Consider the following 17356-nt stretch of genomic DNA (forward strand, 5'->3'; position numbering starts at 1 on the left):
AGGCTCTATAAAGTTACTAAATGTTGTGCCCAGCGTCCAGTGTAAAATTATGGCTGAATTTTTGACAAATTTACAACATCAAACAATCAAGAATTCCCTTTCTTTCACATTGAAAAATACAATTTTACTGACTTTGGGGGTATCTGCTTGTTGTGAACTCAGAATTGCTGCTTGGTTTCAGAACTGCTGTTTTCAGACAGATTTGGTTTTCCTACTAAGTGTTCATCATCTGTGATCAAAAGCATGTTTTGTTTCTAGTCATGTGTGAAAATGTTGATTCACAACAGGGCTTTTACACTACATGGGACATTTTAAACAGCAGAGTAGTTTTGCTGAGTTTTGTGAAATTGCATTACAGCCAATGTTGTGGTAGTAAAAGAAAACTTTTGCAAAAAAATTCTGGAAAATCAGAACCTTTTTATTCAATTTAAATATTATATTCAGTTAGTAAAATCTCATCAATGTTTGCATATACTCCTAAACAAATCAAAAATGGCACACTAGTTTCCCAATTTATCCCATTAAAGGATCTGTAAAAAACCAGTGTTGGGGGGAACATGATTCAGAATGCAAAAGAATATTAGGTGGCAAGAAAATTTTATTAACTAGGTATGTGTCATGGAGTGTTTCTGGGAGCAAGGTGAATCCAAAGGGCAGCCAGAAATTAAGAAATGCAAAGGAAATCATGCATGGAGAGACATGGTCCTCAATTTAAGTAGGTGGAACACAAAGAAAATTGCAAATATGGTTCCACATCAGTCTGGTTTCCTATGCTACTTTTTTATCTCTGCATTTATCAACCTAGAAAACTCCCATGAAAACGTGAGATTTAAATGACCATTTCAATTATAATTTTCAGAGTTAGTCTTTGTTTAAATTCAGTTACTCTCCATAGTTCCCAAGCATCCATTATTCCTGTTTCCATTGTTTCATGTACTAATAAAACTTTAGATCTGGAAGAGACTTTGGAACTTTTGCAGTCCAATTTATTTTTCCCTTTTTGGAGAAGAGGAAGCTGAGACCCAGAGGGGTGAAGTAACTTGCTAAAGATCACATAGCTAGTTTGCTATTACAACTTAGATAAAGGAAGTGACATTGAGCTAGCAATGAAACTCATAAAGAGAAAACATAGTAAGCAAGATTTTGGTTGTAAGTACTATAAAATGTCTGCAGTGACAACCCACTTTACTTCTTCCTAAAAAGTATTATATGCTTTTGGTACTATACTTTGGAAATGCTTATTGAGTAACTAATTCTACTTAGCTAACTTCATCAAATTTGATCTCAAACAATAAATTAGTGAATACTTATTGAGAATATGTTATGTGTAAGGCACTGTGCTACCTGCTATTGGGTGATACAAAGACATGGATGCACTTTCTAACCTTGATGAACATATTATTTAACTGAAGAGACAAGATAAGTGGACATTAAAAAATATGCAACAGTATGAGGCAACAAATCTTAAATATTATACATAAATAAATACTATAACAGTATAGCTGAAAAAGACCACAATAGAGTGGTATGTTTCAGCTCTCTCAATTAAAAAAGTATTATGAAAATTACAAAAATTGTGGTGGTACTATAACAGCATTCAAAGCATAATTAGATTTTTATTTGTAGAATCAGAAAATTGCAAATCTGGAAACTTAAATATCATCTAGGCCTATGAGATAAATTAAAATTCAGTCTAGCTACTGAATAGATTGTTAAAAATTTCAAATAATTATGATCCAAATGAATGATTTACTATAAATTCATTTCTTCAAATAGAATGACTTGGGTATTTCTAGAGAATTTCTATTTCATCTGTAGAACTGCAGAACTCTTTGGCAGAGTAATGATTTAAGGATGAGGGAGGACTGGCTATGCTCAAAAGCTAGATAAGAGGAGCCAGAGGAAGGCAAAAAATTGATGACAAGAGACAGGAGGCCATTATGATTATCTTTATATACAATTTAATAAATGCCTTGTTTGAATGGCATCATAGTGGACATTGAGCAAAATGAATTAAATAGACAGCATCTTAGCTCTCTAGGAACCCCTAGAATCAAGGAATTGCTAGAAACTAATAAATTCTTAACCTGTTTTGCTAGTAATTTCATCTTTTAGGGAAGTGAAAGCAACAAGGGAAAATGCTATTATAACGCACGTAATTCTGACCACTGAGAAATGCTTATTGAAATGAACATGTCAGGACCCTTTAGAAGTCATGTCCATGCTATTTTGGAGTTTTAATAGATCAAGGAGACAAATGCCAAAGGGAAACAGATTTCAAAGATAGGATATTTAGGATTCTATGGCCTAAAAAATTATTAGGAAAATTGGCTTAAGAGAGTTGGGAAGTTCTCAAGAACAAAACCGTGGTGAATTGCAATTAATTTATTCTAATGAGAAAGAAAATGGATGGGAATGTGACTAAAGAGAACAGTGTGCTATACAGAGAGTTCATCAATGACTCAAGTATTAGGAAGCAAGGTAGCCAAATATTGGAGATAAAAATGACAATATCCCATAGGAATATAACCAGGGAGGCAAACGACCTCAAGGTCAGCATATAAGATGAGGTCAGCAAATAAACATTAAAAACAATAAAAGATGATTTAAAAAATTACATAGGAGGCAAAAGTGGTGAGAAGGTGACAATGGATGATGAGAGAGGGTAGAACTACTTCACTTCTATTTTGTTTCACTTTTATATACCAATGAGAATGATGCATAGACTGGGAAAGATGATTAATAGGGAAATGAAACCTGAAATAAATTAGAAGATAGTAAGAAAACACCTAGTTGTCTTCAATGACATTAAAACTACCTAGTTGGCATGTTACCTGATTGCTGAACTCTATCACTGGATCATTTACTTGATTATAAATTTTTCCTTAATTCTTGTATGTTTCATACAGTTGAAAAAACTTAAGAGACAAACCAACATCCTTTCTCACTTTGAAAGTCAAGACATTTACCCATCTCAAATCCTGTGGCACTTCTCCCATCTTCCATAGTTTTTCAAAGATTAAGAAAAGAAGCTCAGCAATTACATCTGCAAGGTCTTCCATTATGCTGGGACGTAATGGGTCCGGTGCTATTGAATAATTTCCTCAATGATCATTCTGCCCGGTAACCTGTTAACCATTTTTGATTCCATTTTTTTCAAGCTGAGTATCATTCTCTTTGGTAGAAAAAACTAATAAAATAAAAGTTGAGTCATTTAGCTTTATTATCTATCATGTATAATCAGTGCCCCAACTATGTATCATCTTACCTCTGAAATAACTTTTTAAAGTGCTTTTAGTTTATTTAGTTTTTATTACTAGCTTCAGGGAGGTAATGTTGGGTTTTAGCCTTTTGGGAGGCTATGCTTTTGAGAATGAGCCACATCTGTTATCTTGAAATCTTTTAAAAATTAAAACTAGCTTCTGAGTTTCACTGTGCCCTGTGTATACAAATTCATTTTTTTAAAGACAGCTTCCCCTTTCCTCCCTCATTGGAATCACTTATGTTTGTGTCATCAGAATTTCATTCTTGAAATAATTCAATCACTTGGATAGATTTTCCAGTGAAAAAAATGTAGGCCATGGGAGATCTGGAAAGGACTTTAGTGATCATCTAATCCAGAGGTTCTCAAACTTATTTTGTCTACTGCCCCCTTAAAAAAATTACTCAGCACCCCCTGGGGTTAGGTTAGGTTAACCTTTATTTTTATTCAACACCCCCCCCCCCCATTGTACCAGTGCCTCCCAGGGGCCGGTATTGCCCACTTTGGGAACTTCTGAACCCAACTATTTCATTCTACATAAGAGGAAATTAAAATTTAAAGAAGTTGAGTGAGTTACACAGTCTGGAGATAAACACCAAACACAGCAATCTTTTTTAACATAGCACAATGCCTTTTTCTGAATTCTTTGAAATCCATTCTCCCAAAAGCTAGGACTGTGCCTGGTTTTCACTTCTTTCTCTAGCACTATTATGAATCCAAAGACAGCATGAAATACCAATAATAAAGGGAATGGGAGGAGAGCAGGGAATAACAAATTATCACCTAGATGAGTGACTGTTAAATCAACTGAGTCTTGACCACATGTAATTTAACTGCTTAGGATAATTAAAGACAGAAATATTTGCATGTTATTAAGTAAAATATACTATAACAGTACAATACAATGTAGTATAATACATATAGCTATGTGTATGAATAAGATAAAGAGCCCCATGAAGACAAAGATCACAGGTTTGCTATATGTGATGATTTTAGAAGTCAACCACAAACCAGGCAAGCCTCTCAGCTCCATCCTTCCCACTAAATGTGTTCAAGGTATAACTCACACATTGGGAAGCAAAGGTACCAGTTCATCCCATACCAGGAGAAGATAAAAATATCAGAGACTAAAACAGTCTTTATATTGTTCCACTTACTCATGGATTGCTTCATACTCTGTATCAAAATGAAACAATATTGGTCCAGGAAGTGTTACCTCTGCGGAATCCAAATATACATGCAATAAGGAGCCACAATACACTTCACCACGACTGGCTAACTGTATTATATGTATCTCTGAAAGTACTGCAGAATAAAATGGAAGAATCAAAAGCACACAACTGCATGTATTTTATTTCCACACTAAAGAGAGAACAGTGTTTTGCTCTGGTCCAAATTTCAACGGAGAGAAGAAATAATCACCCCCTTCTCAACTTGGCAGAGCTAAGAACAGTAATTTCTTGTCATTCAGTTGCTATGAACTAGACTCTTGCCACTCCGCAACAAACAGTTCCTGTCATATCTACTCTCCACTGGTTCTACCTTATTGGCCAGAATAAAATCCGGAACAGAAGTTTCCTCTTCAAATGAAATTATCATTAGGACAAGTGAGGAATTTATTAGCTACTCTTATTTTAGTGAAAAGTGAGCTCTTGTAGAATTTCTGATAGATAAATTCTTCTACCAGCCCCTATTATGCCACCATGCAAAGTATGGAGTTTATTTCCCTAACATCTCATTTATTCATTAATTACTTATTCAGCTGCTTCAACTATTTGGAACATACTCTAGAACCAAGAGTTGAGCAAAGAATTTCCTAAGCTGACATAACAGGTGGGAAAAGTTCACTATTAAACCTCATGCATCTAAACTCATTAACAGAGCACTCATGGACTCTCTCCTCATTGGTGAACACTGATTCTCCAAAGTTCTGAATCTGTATGAGGAATGAGTGGAGATGGTGATAATTGGGGAGAACAGAGATCTAATCTTCCAGCTTCTAGTTTCAAGAGAAAAGACATAATATTCCAATCTCTCTTCAAGTCCCCAAAGGAAAAGTCACTTTTGAAAGGAGGCAAACTGTGGAAGAATTTGCAGTCTCAATCACATCCCTATCATCAGCTTCCAATACTAGAAAATTTGGGGAATTTCCCTTGGCTGAGATCTGGGACTCTCTCCCTTGATTGAGCTGTTTTTTCCCTCCCAAGAACCTGTGTTTTGTCTGGTATATAATCACATATGTATACTTTCTCTGATTTCTGTTTGCTATCTATTTGGATAAATGGGTTTACTTGATTAAAAAAGAAAGAGAGAACATCATCCATGGCTCTGACCAGAGACTCATTGTCAGTCTAACTGTTCTAATTTCATACATAATTCTAACAAGCATGTTTATTTATTTTCCTGGCCTACAGAGTATATGAAACAATAAATGAGAAAAAAGAGAGGAAATACAGGAACACTAACAGTGTGTTACATTGTGTGGTAAAAAGAGAACTAAACTTCATAATCAGCAGACATGGATTAAAATTCTATATCTACTACTTATCATCTATATGAGTTTGGGCAAGTCACTTAACTTTTTGGAGTCGTTATTTCTTATTTTGTAAAATGAGAGAAATACTAATTCACATTTTGTATGAGGTTTTTCAATTTACAAAGCACTTAACATATACCATCTATATAAGTATAGATAATGTAAGTCATTATATTTTATAAATTTTATAGATGAGAAAAGGGGTTCAGACATTTAAATGACTTGTTCAACATCACAAAGCCATTAACTATTGGAGTCAAGCAGAATTCAAACTCAGGTCTCACAATTCCAAGTCCAATGTGTTGTTTCCATTACACAATACTATGCAAACTGTAAGGTAAATAAAGATAACTTACAACCTTATTAACTTAGTCCAAGTCTTGTTTCTGAGGAGTAGAAATACTCTTTATATTTAACTACAAGATCCATTAAAATTTTTCAAATTCATGGCATGCATGTATATATGTGCATGTACATGTAAGCATGCATAATGTGCATGAACACACGTCCACATACAAACACACACACTTCAAAGATGTACGTGCTAATTAGCATCCCTGGCCATCTGACATTTCGAGCTGTACATTCTGGTGTTGGATAGGTAAAGGAAAACAAGTGATGGTTCTAGGAAAACCAGCCTTGCCTAGAACTGTGAGCTGCTTTTAAATGGCCCCAGCAGTTATGGCAAGGTAGTTCTATACTGAAAATGAAAGAAGGAGCAGACATTTTTGTCAAACAGACCAATCTAAGGGAAGTAGACTCCAGGCGTCTTTGAATATAGCAATCAAGTAGGCTAAATAAGGATACCCAGTGGAGTTGTCAGAATTCTTTTCATGTCAGAGGCTGAACTTAGCAATTCATTAGTCACTCTAGTTGGTTCTCTCTGTTCTCACCTCCCTATGCCCCCTTCACCCTCTTGGGGAAGGATTCTAATCTGGTCAGACTATATCACTGACAGCAAGAGAAGAGACAGAAGCATAAAAAGTTTACTCATGAGCTCAAACACCATAGCTATCTGAGGCTATTTTACATCAAGGCAAACAGATCTATGTACCACAAGGGTCACTGAGGTTTTGCTATTATTACTGCTAAATCACAATGACTGTTCACAATGTGCCCTTGATTCATCAAGTAAAAAAGGGTTAAATTAGTATCATTGTGCTTCTGTTTAAGAAGTCAGGTATATGTGTGATGAATTTTAGAAAGGCTGCAATAAAATATATTAAGTTTTGGAACTTAAAGAGGTATAGGCTTCACTTCTCTGTAAAATTACATTTTGTTTCATTTCCTAACCATGACAGACAACCATTGTGTTATCATATTAGGTTACCAATGCAATTTCTATCTCCAAAATTTGGAAGAAATAGTAATGTGCCACTATGTTTGTTCTTAAACAAACACTGAAACTTTCTTTGAAAGTACCCTGACCTAACTACAAGCGTCAAATCACCTTTGTTATATATTCACTAATGATATAGAAAAAAATATTATTATCCTATACTGAAACATGCTGAACAGTTTTTTTTTAATCAACTTAAGAGTTTAAAAAACCTGAGGAGGCCTATTCTGATTTTTTTTAAAGCAATTGGGGTTAAGTAACTTGCTCAAGGTTACACAGCCAGTTATTTCTGGGTGGGTGCTGAGTGTCTGAGCCCAGATTCGATCCCCAGGTCATCCCAAGACTGGAGCCTGTGCTCTTACTCACTGCGCTATCTGGCCGCCTGAGGCCTATTCTGATTGCCAGGCTATTTGCAAAGAAAATATGTCACAGAGATACCTGACTTATGATTTCCCTCTTCAACTGATACCATTTTCAGCAACTTTCTTCCTAACAACCCCTTTACCAACCTGACCATAGAATTCCCTAATTTCAACTGAAATTGGCTCCATTTTCACCCTATTTCACAATATCTTAGCCATATAGTAACACGATCACATTATATTCTGTGTGTACCATGGAACCTACCATACTATTATTTTTCCAGTGGGTTTGGATTTTTCCTAATACAAAATACAAAAATGCATTGATAGGAGTAATCTAAGTAATACTGTGGATATGCAGTAGTCATTTGCTACTGGAAAAAAAAACATGGAAAATGCTATTACTTACTTTTATCAAATATAAATCTTATATCTGCCATTCTTCTCTCTTTATATTTTAGGTCCAGAATATCACAGACAAGATAGCATAATTTGTTCAACACAACCAGTCACTATCATAAATAAAATATTTGTATAACCTGCTGACTGTCTAGATTACAAAAACTTACAGCATTACCATCTTTAATTACAAAAAACAAATATATATTCCAACAGCAGAACTCTTCTGGATGGTAATACCAGGTAAACATAGCTTCCACAGATACAAAAACAGAACTCTGCCTCATTAGGAAGAAACACAAGGAGAAAAGGCTGACTCACATCCTCAAAACATTTCTTAAAGAATAATAAAGCAAACCAGAACTAAGACTACTAGATGCTTGACTTTCAGACATTTCAAGATTTTCCAAAATCTGGCTAGCCAGTAAGTATATCCTGGTCATCTCCACAGTTTGCATTCACACATATACCTCCACCCAAATCCTTTCTAATTCCCCTTCATATGTTCTCTTCCTCCATTAGAATATAAGCTCTTTGCCAGGAGGAACTATCTTGTTTGCTTCTATTTGTCCCAGCACTTGGCATATAAACATTTAATAAATGCTTTGTCTATCTAGCTAGAAAAGTAGTAGAAGCATAATAAAATCAATCAATCAGTAAACATTTATTAAGTGCCTACTACGTGTTGGGCATTGTGTTAAGTGTGGCGGGAAGGAGGCAAAAGATAGTCACCACCTTCAAGGAACTAACAATCTAATGGAGGAGAAAACACGCAAACACATATAAACAAAGCAAGCTATATATGGGATAAATGGGAAATAATTAAAGGAGGGAAGGCACTGGAATTAAGAAAGGTTGGGGAAGACTTCTTGTATTTTTCACTTGGGACTTAAAGGAAGCCAAGGAGATCAGTAGTAGGACTGGAGGAGGGAGAACATTCTAGGCATGGGGGACAGCCAGAGAGAATGCCTAGAGTGGAGAGATGGAATGTCATTGGGCTGAAGAGCATATATTGAGGAAGTAAGAAGACTGGAAAGGTCGGGGGAAGGGGGGGGGGAGATAGTTAATGAAGGGCTTTGAATGTCAAACAGTATTTGCTCCCAGAGACAAAAGGAAGTCACTGGAGTTTACTGAGTGGTGGGGTGGCATGACTGGATCTGAACTTGAGGAAAATCACTGAGGAGAGACTCAAGGCAGGCAGACTCACCAACAGGCTATTGCAACAATCAAGATGTGAGGTGATGAGGGCCTGCACTAAAGTAGTGACAGTGTCTGGGGAGAGAAGGGGGCATATTGGAGAGATGTTGCAAAGGTGAAATTAACAGGCCTTGGCAATAGCTGGATAGGGGTGGTGAAAGATAGTGAGGAATTCATGATGACTCCTGGGTTATGAGCCTGAGGGACTGGAATGATCATGTTACACTTTACAGTAATAGGAACAGGAAAAGTAGAAGGGGGGAAGGTTTAAGAGGAAGGAAAATGAGTTCTTTTTCATACATTCTGAGTTTAAGATGTCTATCAGACATCTAGTTTGAGATGTCTGAAAGGCAGTTGGAGATGTGAGATTAGGGGTCAGTCGAGATGTAGGGGCAGGAAAGGTAGATTTGAGATTCATCAACATGGAGATGATAATTAAATTCCTGAGAGCTGATGAGATCAACAAATAAAGTTACATGCAAGTAAAAGAAAAGAGGGCCCAAGACAGAACCTTGAGGTACACTTAAGGTTAAAAGGCATGATCTGGATGAAGATTCAGCAAAGGAAACAGATCAGGAGTGTTCAGATAGGTAGGAGGATGTCGCAAAAACCTAGAGATAAGAAAGCGAGTATCAAGAAAGAGAGAGAGATCAAGAGTGTTGAAGGCTGCATAAAGGTCAAGAAAAATGAGCACTGAGAAAAGGCCACTGGATCTGGCAAGTAAGAGAACATTGGTAACTTTGGAGAAAATAGTTTCAGTGGAATGATGAGGTCAGCTGCCAGACTATGAGGAGTTAAGAAGAGAATGACAGGAGAAAAAAATGGAGGCCCCTATTAAAAATGGCCTTTTTGAGGAGTTTAACTACAAAAGGATGAGTTATCAAGGATGGAAAGATTAAGTGAGGGTTTTTCGAGATAGGGGAGCCATGGGGCATGTTCACAAGCACTGGGAAATGAGCCAGAAGAGAGGGAGAAATTGAAAATAAGTGAAAGAATGGGGATGACAAAAATGACAATCTGTTGGAGGAGATGGGATGGAATGAAATCACTTGAACCATTAGAGGGATTAGTATTGGGAAGGAGTAAGGCTATTTCATCAAATGAGACAGGGGTGAAGGAGGAGAAAATGACAGAAGAAGATGTGGAAGGAGAGAAAAAAAGAGTTCATGGTGAATGGTCTCAATTTTTTTCTGTGAAATCTGAGGCAAGATTCTCAACTAAGTGGGAGTAAGGGGAGCCACAGGAGGTCTAAGGACGAATGAAAAGGTTTGGAAGAGTTGCTGCAGACAGTGAGATAGTGGTATGACAAGGGAGGTATAGTAGGATTTCCTAGCAGCAGTTAGGGCTCAGTTGAATTTATGTAACATAAATTTGTAGTGGAACCAGTCAGAATAGTTGCAGAACTCTTCTCTGCCTTTGTTTAGCAGCATGTATGAGTAGGTGTAAAGACAACAAATGACAGAAGTGAACCAAGGCTGAGATTTGGCTGGGAATAATCTGCAAAATGATATGAAAGAGCTAAGGACTCAAGAGAGGAAGAAAGTATAGAGTTAAATTGGTTCACCAAGGAGTCAAGATGGGGAGAAGATAAGAGAGTGGCTAATGCAGGGGAGATGGCCTGGGAGAGAATTGAGGGGTCAAAGGACTGGAGATTACTGTGTGAGACTGGAGATCACTGTGTGAATGAAGAACAGGGTTATATGACAGAAGGCAGAAGGAAAGCTGAAAACCCAATAGATTATGGTCAGAGAAGAGGATTTCCAAATTCTTGAACATGTACATTTGTAAAGGATGGCAAGATCAGGTATATGACCATCTTTGTATATGACTAAGATGAAGTGGAAGAGTAGGTCACAGGAGGTGAGCAGGCTGAGGAACTAAGTGGTTAGGGTATTTGAAGGAGAATCTATAGGTTTACTGAAGTCCCCTAGTATGAGGACATGAGTTGGGAAGGAGAGAAAAATTGTAAACCAGGTATTGAACTTATTAAAAAAGGGGAGGCAGCTAGGTGACGCAGTGAATAGAGCACCAGTCCTGGAGGACTGAGTTCAAATCTGACCTCAGACACTTAACAGTTACTAGCTGTGTGACCTTGGGCAAGTCACTTAACCCCAATTGCCCTGCCTTCCCCCCTCAAAAAAAATAAAGGAAGGGGAGTGACCTAAGGGACTATAGACAATGGCCATCAGGATTTTGATTGAGGGGGTAGATACAAATATCATAAACCTCAAGGGAAGTGAGGTTACTGAGTGATGGAGGAAAGGACAGAACCTAGATGTGTCAATGGAGAGTGAGAATGCTCTCCAAATGCCCTCCCTTCCTTGACTAGTGAGTTGAAGAGAATGAGTGAATGTACAGCCAGCATTGGAAAGGGTGGCCAGGGAAGATATATCATCAGGCAGAGGTCAGGTTTCAATTAAAGCTAGTAGATGGAAGGAATGGAAGACAGATGAAGGGAATTTTGTTGTCTATGGAAGAGGCATTTCAGAGGACACAGTGGAAAGGCTAAGTGGAGTTAGAATGAAACTTTGGGGCAGGAGGGTTGAGAGAGGTATAAGTGGTAGGGGGTATAGAATGGATTTTGGATCATGGTTTACAGGAGCTCAGAATCATTGAAATGTCAAGGATATGACGAATATCCATCACTGAATGGTGGGCACTAGTCCTTTCCCCTCAAAAGAACAGGCACAGAAGGAGATGGAAGGCCTGAGGTCAAAGGGAGGGTTGCTCTTCTTCACACAGTAGGTTTTCCACATCCCATTTGGGAGACAGGGCTGGCAGCAGGGGGTAGAAGATACTTTGTGTTGGTACAGATGGAAATGGCTGCTTTGGGACAGATGGAAGATGCCCAGCCTGGACCCTACCCAACTTTACTTAGGAAACATGCTTCACCCAGCAAAAAATGCAAGGTTTAAAGTGCTAGAGAATCAGGTGTCCTGATCTTTGCCACCTTCTCCAGTACCCTTTCCATTATACTGATGCAACCTCTTCACTATATAAGTACAAACCTTACTTTCTCCTTTGAAAATAAATCTATTTCGGGGCGGCCAGGTGGCTTATTTAGTAAGAGCACCGGCCCCAGAGTTGGAATGACCTGGGATCGAATCTGGGCTCTGATACTTAGCACCACACCCAGAAAAAACTGGCCGTGTAACCTTGAGCAAGTTACTTAACCCCAACTGCTTAAAAAAAAAAAAAGTAAATATATTTCTCTCCAGTATAAAATATTTTTATTTCTCAGGAAAAATACTGTTTAATTATTATATAATATAGAAGCAACCTATAAAACAGAAACATATGTAACACAAATGCATATGTGAACCTGTTTTCACATCAGTGTAAACATTTAATTTCTGCAAATGCTTATTAAAATTTAAGGAAACCATTATCATATAATTCTATATTTTAATAATATATTAAACTAGTTGTTAGTAGTCCATTTAGATGTATTTACCTTTGGTAATGAATATTAACATCTGTTTGCAGTATACTCACCATTAAATTTTATCAATAACAAAAATATTAAGAAAATTAATTTGATGGCTATTGTAATTTTTCTTTATTCTGATCATGTAAGAATTTTAATAAATTTGCAAAGTGAGATATTTTCCAACCAAAAAGAAAATATAAATATCAGTCATTTCAAGGCCCTCTAAGAGAAGATCTCTTGAATTGTAATACAATGATGAGAGGATAAATTAACAGTCTAGTAAAAAAGAGAGAAAGAGACAGAGAGCAGAAAAATATGGATCAGATTTGCAAATTATCAAGTTAGGGAAGGATTTTTTTTTCTAAAATGTTGGGACAGGTATTTAATTTCCAAATTATGCTTATCTTCTTGCCTTACTTTGCAGAAACTGATTCTCTTTTTTAAAAAAAATAGTAATTATAGTACAGCAAAACTCTATCATAACAAGGCTATTTGTTACAGATGGAATCATATCTCCTGAAACAATACCTGATGTATCATATATATCCTCTGAAGCAGATTTTAGTCCAGTTTTCCAACAATGCCTTTAAAAAGGGGTTCTATTCGTATTAAACTTCGCCCTTCGTGGTTTTAATTAGCTATACAAAACAAGTTTAAAACAAAAAAAAAAACAGCTGAAATATAAACCAAGTTCTCTCATAATATATCTGAGATATTGTCAAACTGACCTTTTTTTAAGCAGGTGTCTAATTTACAAACAACTTTCTTTACAGAAATGTTTTCTTAAAGTCTCCCTAAGCTAAAAAATTGTTCTTTCAGATATTAAGATGAACTGATAGTAAATAAAACACGTATTGAACTACATAATTTTGCTCCTATGTAATGGTATCATCAGTGAATGACTAACATTATCTAACTATAGCAGGAAATGAATGGAAAAGAAGGAATTAATTTTTTATACTAGTAATTGAAACATGTAGCAGGAGTAAGATGACACAAGTAACATGAGGAAAAAGAATGTACAGTCAAACCTACTTAAAGAATTTCCAACTGACAGATAAAAACTTCAGTTAATATAATCTATATTTTAATAATATATTAAACTAGTTGTTAATAGTCCATTTAGATGTATTTACCTTTGGTAATGAATATTAACATCTGTTTGTAGTATATTCACCATTAAATTTTATCAATGACAAAAATACTGATTAATAAAATTAATTTGATGACTGTTATCATTTTTCTTAATTCTAATCATATAAGAATTTTAATAAATTTGCAAAGTGAGAAATTTTCCAATCGAAAAGACAATATAACTATGTGTCATTTCAAGGCCCTCTAAGAGAAGTTCTCTTGAATTGTAACACAATGGTGAGAGGATAAATTAACAGTCAAAGGATAAAACTCCTTCCAGTAAGTACACATATATATCACAGTAATAACACTAATAGGAATTTAGACATACAAACCCAGAAGTAGGAGCATTCATTCTTTCTCTTAGGCTAATTATTATAGGGTATATAATCACATATATCAGATAAGTATCCATGTCAATGACACTGACTTTGTATCACTGAAAACCTCCAACTCCCATTTTTACGTTCTACTCTAATAAACTCAAAACTTTCACCTTCCAAACACATTATATTCTTAGCATTCTACTCTGAATTTTAACCTTCAATGTGTGTTAGGAGCTTTCAGTGTGCTAATATTCTGTTGTTATGTCTCTTCATTTTTCATTTTTAATTAAGTCAATTTTTATTGATATTTTAAACTTTTTTCATCATGGTCATCTTTGGATTATTTAGCCCCACCTTTTACCCTTAAGCAATGAAACTTCTCTTTTATCAAAGGAAAACATTTAGTCAAAAACAATAAAAAGAGTGATTGAAGACCATATATGTGAGTCTCTGATTTTCCATAGTCCCTCCCTAACCTCATGCTAAGAAGATGAAGTTCTGTGTCATTATCTAGTCTCTCATATCAATATGCTGATAAAATTACTCACAATTCACCCTCCTTTTAGCCTTCTTTAATATTTACATTTCTGTTGCCACTGTGTATAATGTTTTACTGGTTCTGGTTTTATTGCTCTCCATCACTTCTTAGAAACTTTCTCATATCCATCATTTCTTATTGTATAATAATATTCCATTATATTCACATAGCATAGTTTGCTCAGCTATTCCCCAGTTGATAGGTATCTTACTTTGTTTCCAATTAATTAGCTATCAAACCCTGAAAATCATTCCTTCTATTTCTTAATTTCTCATTTCTAGCAGCATTATTATTCCAAGTCCTCTTTACCTCACAAATGAACTAAACCAACTTTCTAACAAGTCTCTCTATCTCTAGACCTTTTTTTTTCTCTAATTCATTCTATACACAGTTGACAGAATTCAAGTTCTACCTATCATTCTACCAGACTAGTTCCAATTCCACAACTTCTAATCAGCTATGTGAACTTTGAGCAAATTACTTATGCTTTCTAGGCCTCAGTTTTCTCATCTGCAAAATGAGGAAGTTGGCTATGAATTTTATTTCTCCTTCCTTTATATTCACTCCATTCATTATGCTTCTTCCTCTCAACTCCCTCAACCCTAAAGGGCATGGGAAATGCTGATGATTAAGCACAATTCAAATAGGCTGAGGGAAGCAAACATCCGGAGGAAACACAGTATGACCCAACTGGTGATCAGAGTAAAATAGGGACCTTATGACATCAAATTCAGCAGAATACAAATCCCAAGTGGAAGTTTGTAGGATCAGTTCTAAAGCTGGGAATCACCACACCTCTATACAAGGCAGTATGAAGGTAAACATCTAAAAGGAAAGAGGTGTCAGTTTGTATCAAATCACCTCCCTGACTGGGACAATATTCTTTTATGACAACAGTATGCTGGCCATGCATCCCTTCCTTGCCCTGATGCATCTAAACTGCCATGTATCCAAACAGCCTCCTGCAGGTTCATGGATTTTCACACATAATTGTACTCTCTTCTCCTTTACTCCATCTCTTTTGGATATACAGTGCTTTTCACCTGCCCCTTTTATTCAATGTGCTTCTTTCAAAGATGATAAACTCTTACGCTGTTGTACGTCACCAGTCATTCTCAGACACTCTGAAAGGTTTGGAGCATCTGTTTTCTCTACTACTGTCTTGAGTCACTTTGGATGTGTTATTTCCATTTTTAAGGAGTCAGTCATTTGTAGCACTCCCAGTTCCATTCATGAGATAGCTAGGTGACATGGTGTATAGAGAGAGTGCTGGGCCTGGAATCAGAAAGACCTGAGTTCAAATCATCATCAGCTACTTATTAGCTGTGTGACACTAGGTAAGTCACTCCACCTCTGTTTGCTCCAGTTTCCTAAACTGTAAAATGGGGAAAACAGAATCTACTTTGCAGAATTGTTGTGAGGATCAAATGAGACAGTATTTGTAAGTGCTTAACACTGTGCTTGGCACACAGTAGGCCCAGATGCTCTGTACTATGTCAAGCACTTATGCATACATATCTACATCTATCTATATACATATATGAATGCTTATTCCCTTACACTTTCTCTTTTACCCAGTAGTTATAATTTACTGAAAAAATAGAGGATATTCATTATGAAAGTTCTCTTTTCTACTACTCTGGTATCTTGAAACCCCTTGATACAATCCCATTCTCTTCTCCTTTATTCCGGTTGTGATAAAGAGGTAGTCTTCCTCCTTGCCAAGGTCAACCCTCTCCATCCCCCACATTTCCTGTAGAAGACTGCCTCTATAACTCTCTCTGTCTCTCATCTATTGTCTCATTCCCCCTAACCTACAAACAAGAATAAATCCTTTCCATTCTTTAAAAGAAAACCAAAATCCTTGGCCATACCATCCCTTCCATTTATCATCTTACAACTTCCCTTAACACAGCCAAATTCCTCCCAAAAAAGGTCACCTCTACTCCTTGTCTCTATCTCTTCTTCTCTCTCTACTTTTTCAACCCCTTGCATTGTGGCTTCTGCCTCCTAACTCAAATGAAGCTGCTCTTTCTAACGCTACTAATTACCTCTTGTCAAATCCTATGGCCTGTTGGTCAAGCCTCATCCTTTTTTACTTTTCTGTAGCGTGTAAGCATGTTCACCATGCATTCTTCTCAGTATTTTGGGGGCACTGCTCTCTCTTTCTTGGTTCACCACATACTTGTCTGATAGCACCTTCTCAGTTACTTAGTAGCTCATCATGAGCATGTCTTTGCCTTCTAACTGCGCAAAGTTTTGTTCTGGGTCCTCTGTAATTCTTTCTCTATATTCTCTACTTATTTCTCTATATTGTTTCTCTTAACAACATCACCTGTCTCTCATATTATCCTCTAATTATAAGCACTACATAGTTGAATCCCACTTCTATATCCTTAGGCTCTAGTCTCAATCAATAATGGTCAATAGGACATTTCAAATTGGATATCCTGTAGGCATTCAAAACACAACACCTCCAAAAAAGAACTCACTAACATTCTTCCCCAAAACTACCCTTCTTCTGAACATTCTTATTTTTATTGAGGGTACCACCTTCATTCCAGTCACCTAGGTTAAACTCATCACTCTTGATTCTATTGCCACATTTCCTTTATAGGATCTTTTATCTAGAGCTAGGAGGGGTTTTAAAGGACACTTAATCCAACCCCATCATTTTATAGATAAGGCAAATGAGTCCCAAATCAGTTATATGATCCATCCCAAGTCATACAATTAGGGACAGATGTAGGATTTGAACCCAGGTCCTCTGTTTCCAGAGTCAATGCTCTCTCCACCACACAAAGCTGCATCTGTCCTTTTCTTTCCACTCACA

The 17356-nt window shown here is 36.5% G+C and overlaps 1 protein-coding gene across 5 annotated transcripts in view; it reads right to left on the minus strand.

Moving 5' to 3' along the window:
- The window catches only part of LIN28B (lin-28 homolog B), a 129341-nt gene that overhangs the window by 63348 nt on the left and 48637 nt on the right, over positions 1-17356 (minus strand). The window contains exon 2 of one of the 5 annotated variants that reach the window (XM_069077139.1): positions 2970-3190. The exons of the other annotated variants lie outside the window; for them this stretch is intronic. Within the exon in view, the coding sequence (XP_068933240.1) occupies positions 2970-3062 (93 nt within the window). The 5' untranslated portion in view covers positions 3063-3190. The remainder of the gene's footprint in view (positions 1-2969; positions 3191-17356) is intronic. 5 annotated transcript variants of the gene reach the window in all.

Source organism: Petaurus breviceps, unplaced genomic scaffold, assembly GCF_028583685.1.
Source record: "Petaurus breviceps papuanus isolate PSGF00001 unplaced genomic scaffold, PetGlider_PUasm1.0 90977, whole genome shotgun sequence".
Classification (NCBI taxonomy): domain Eukaryota; kingdom Metazoa; phylum Chordata; class Mammalia; order Diprotodontia; family Petauridae; genus Petaurus; species Petaurus breviceps.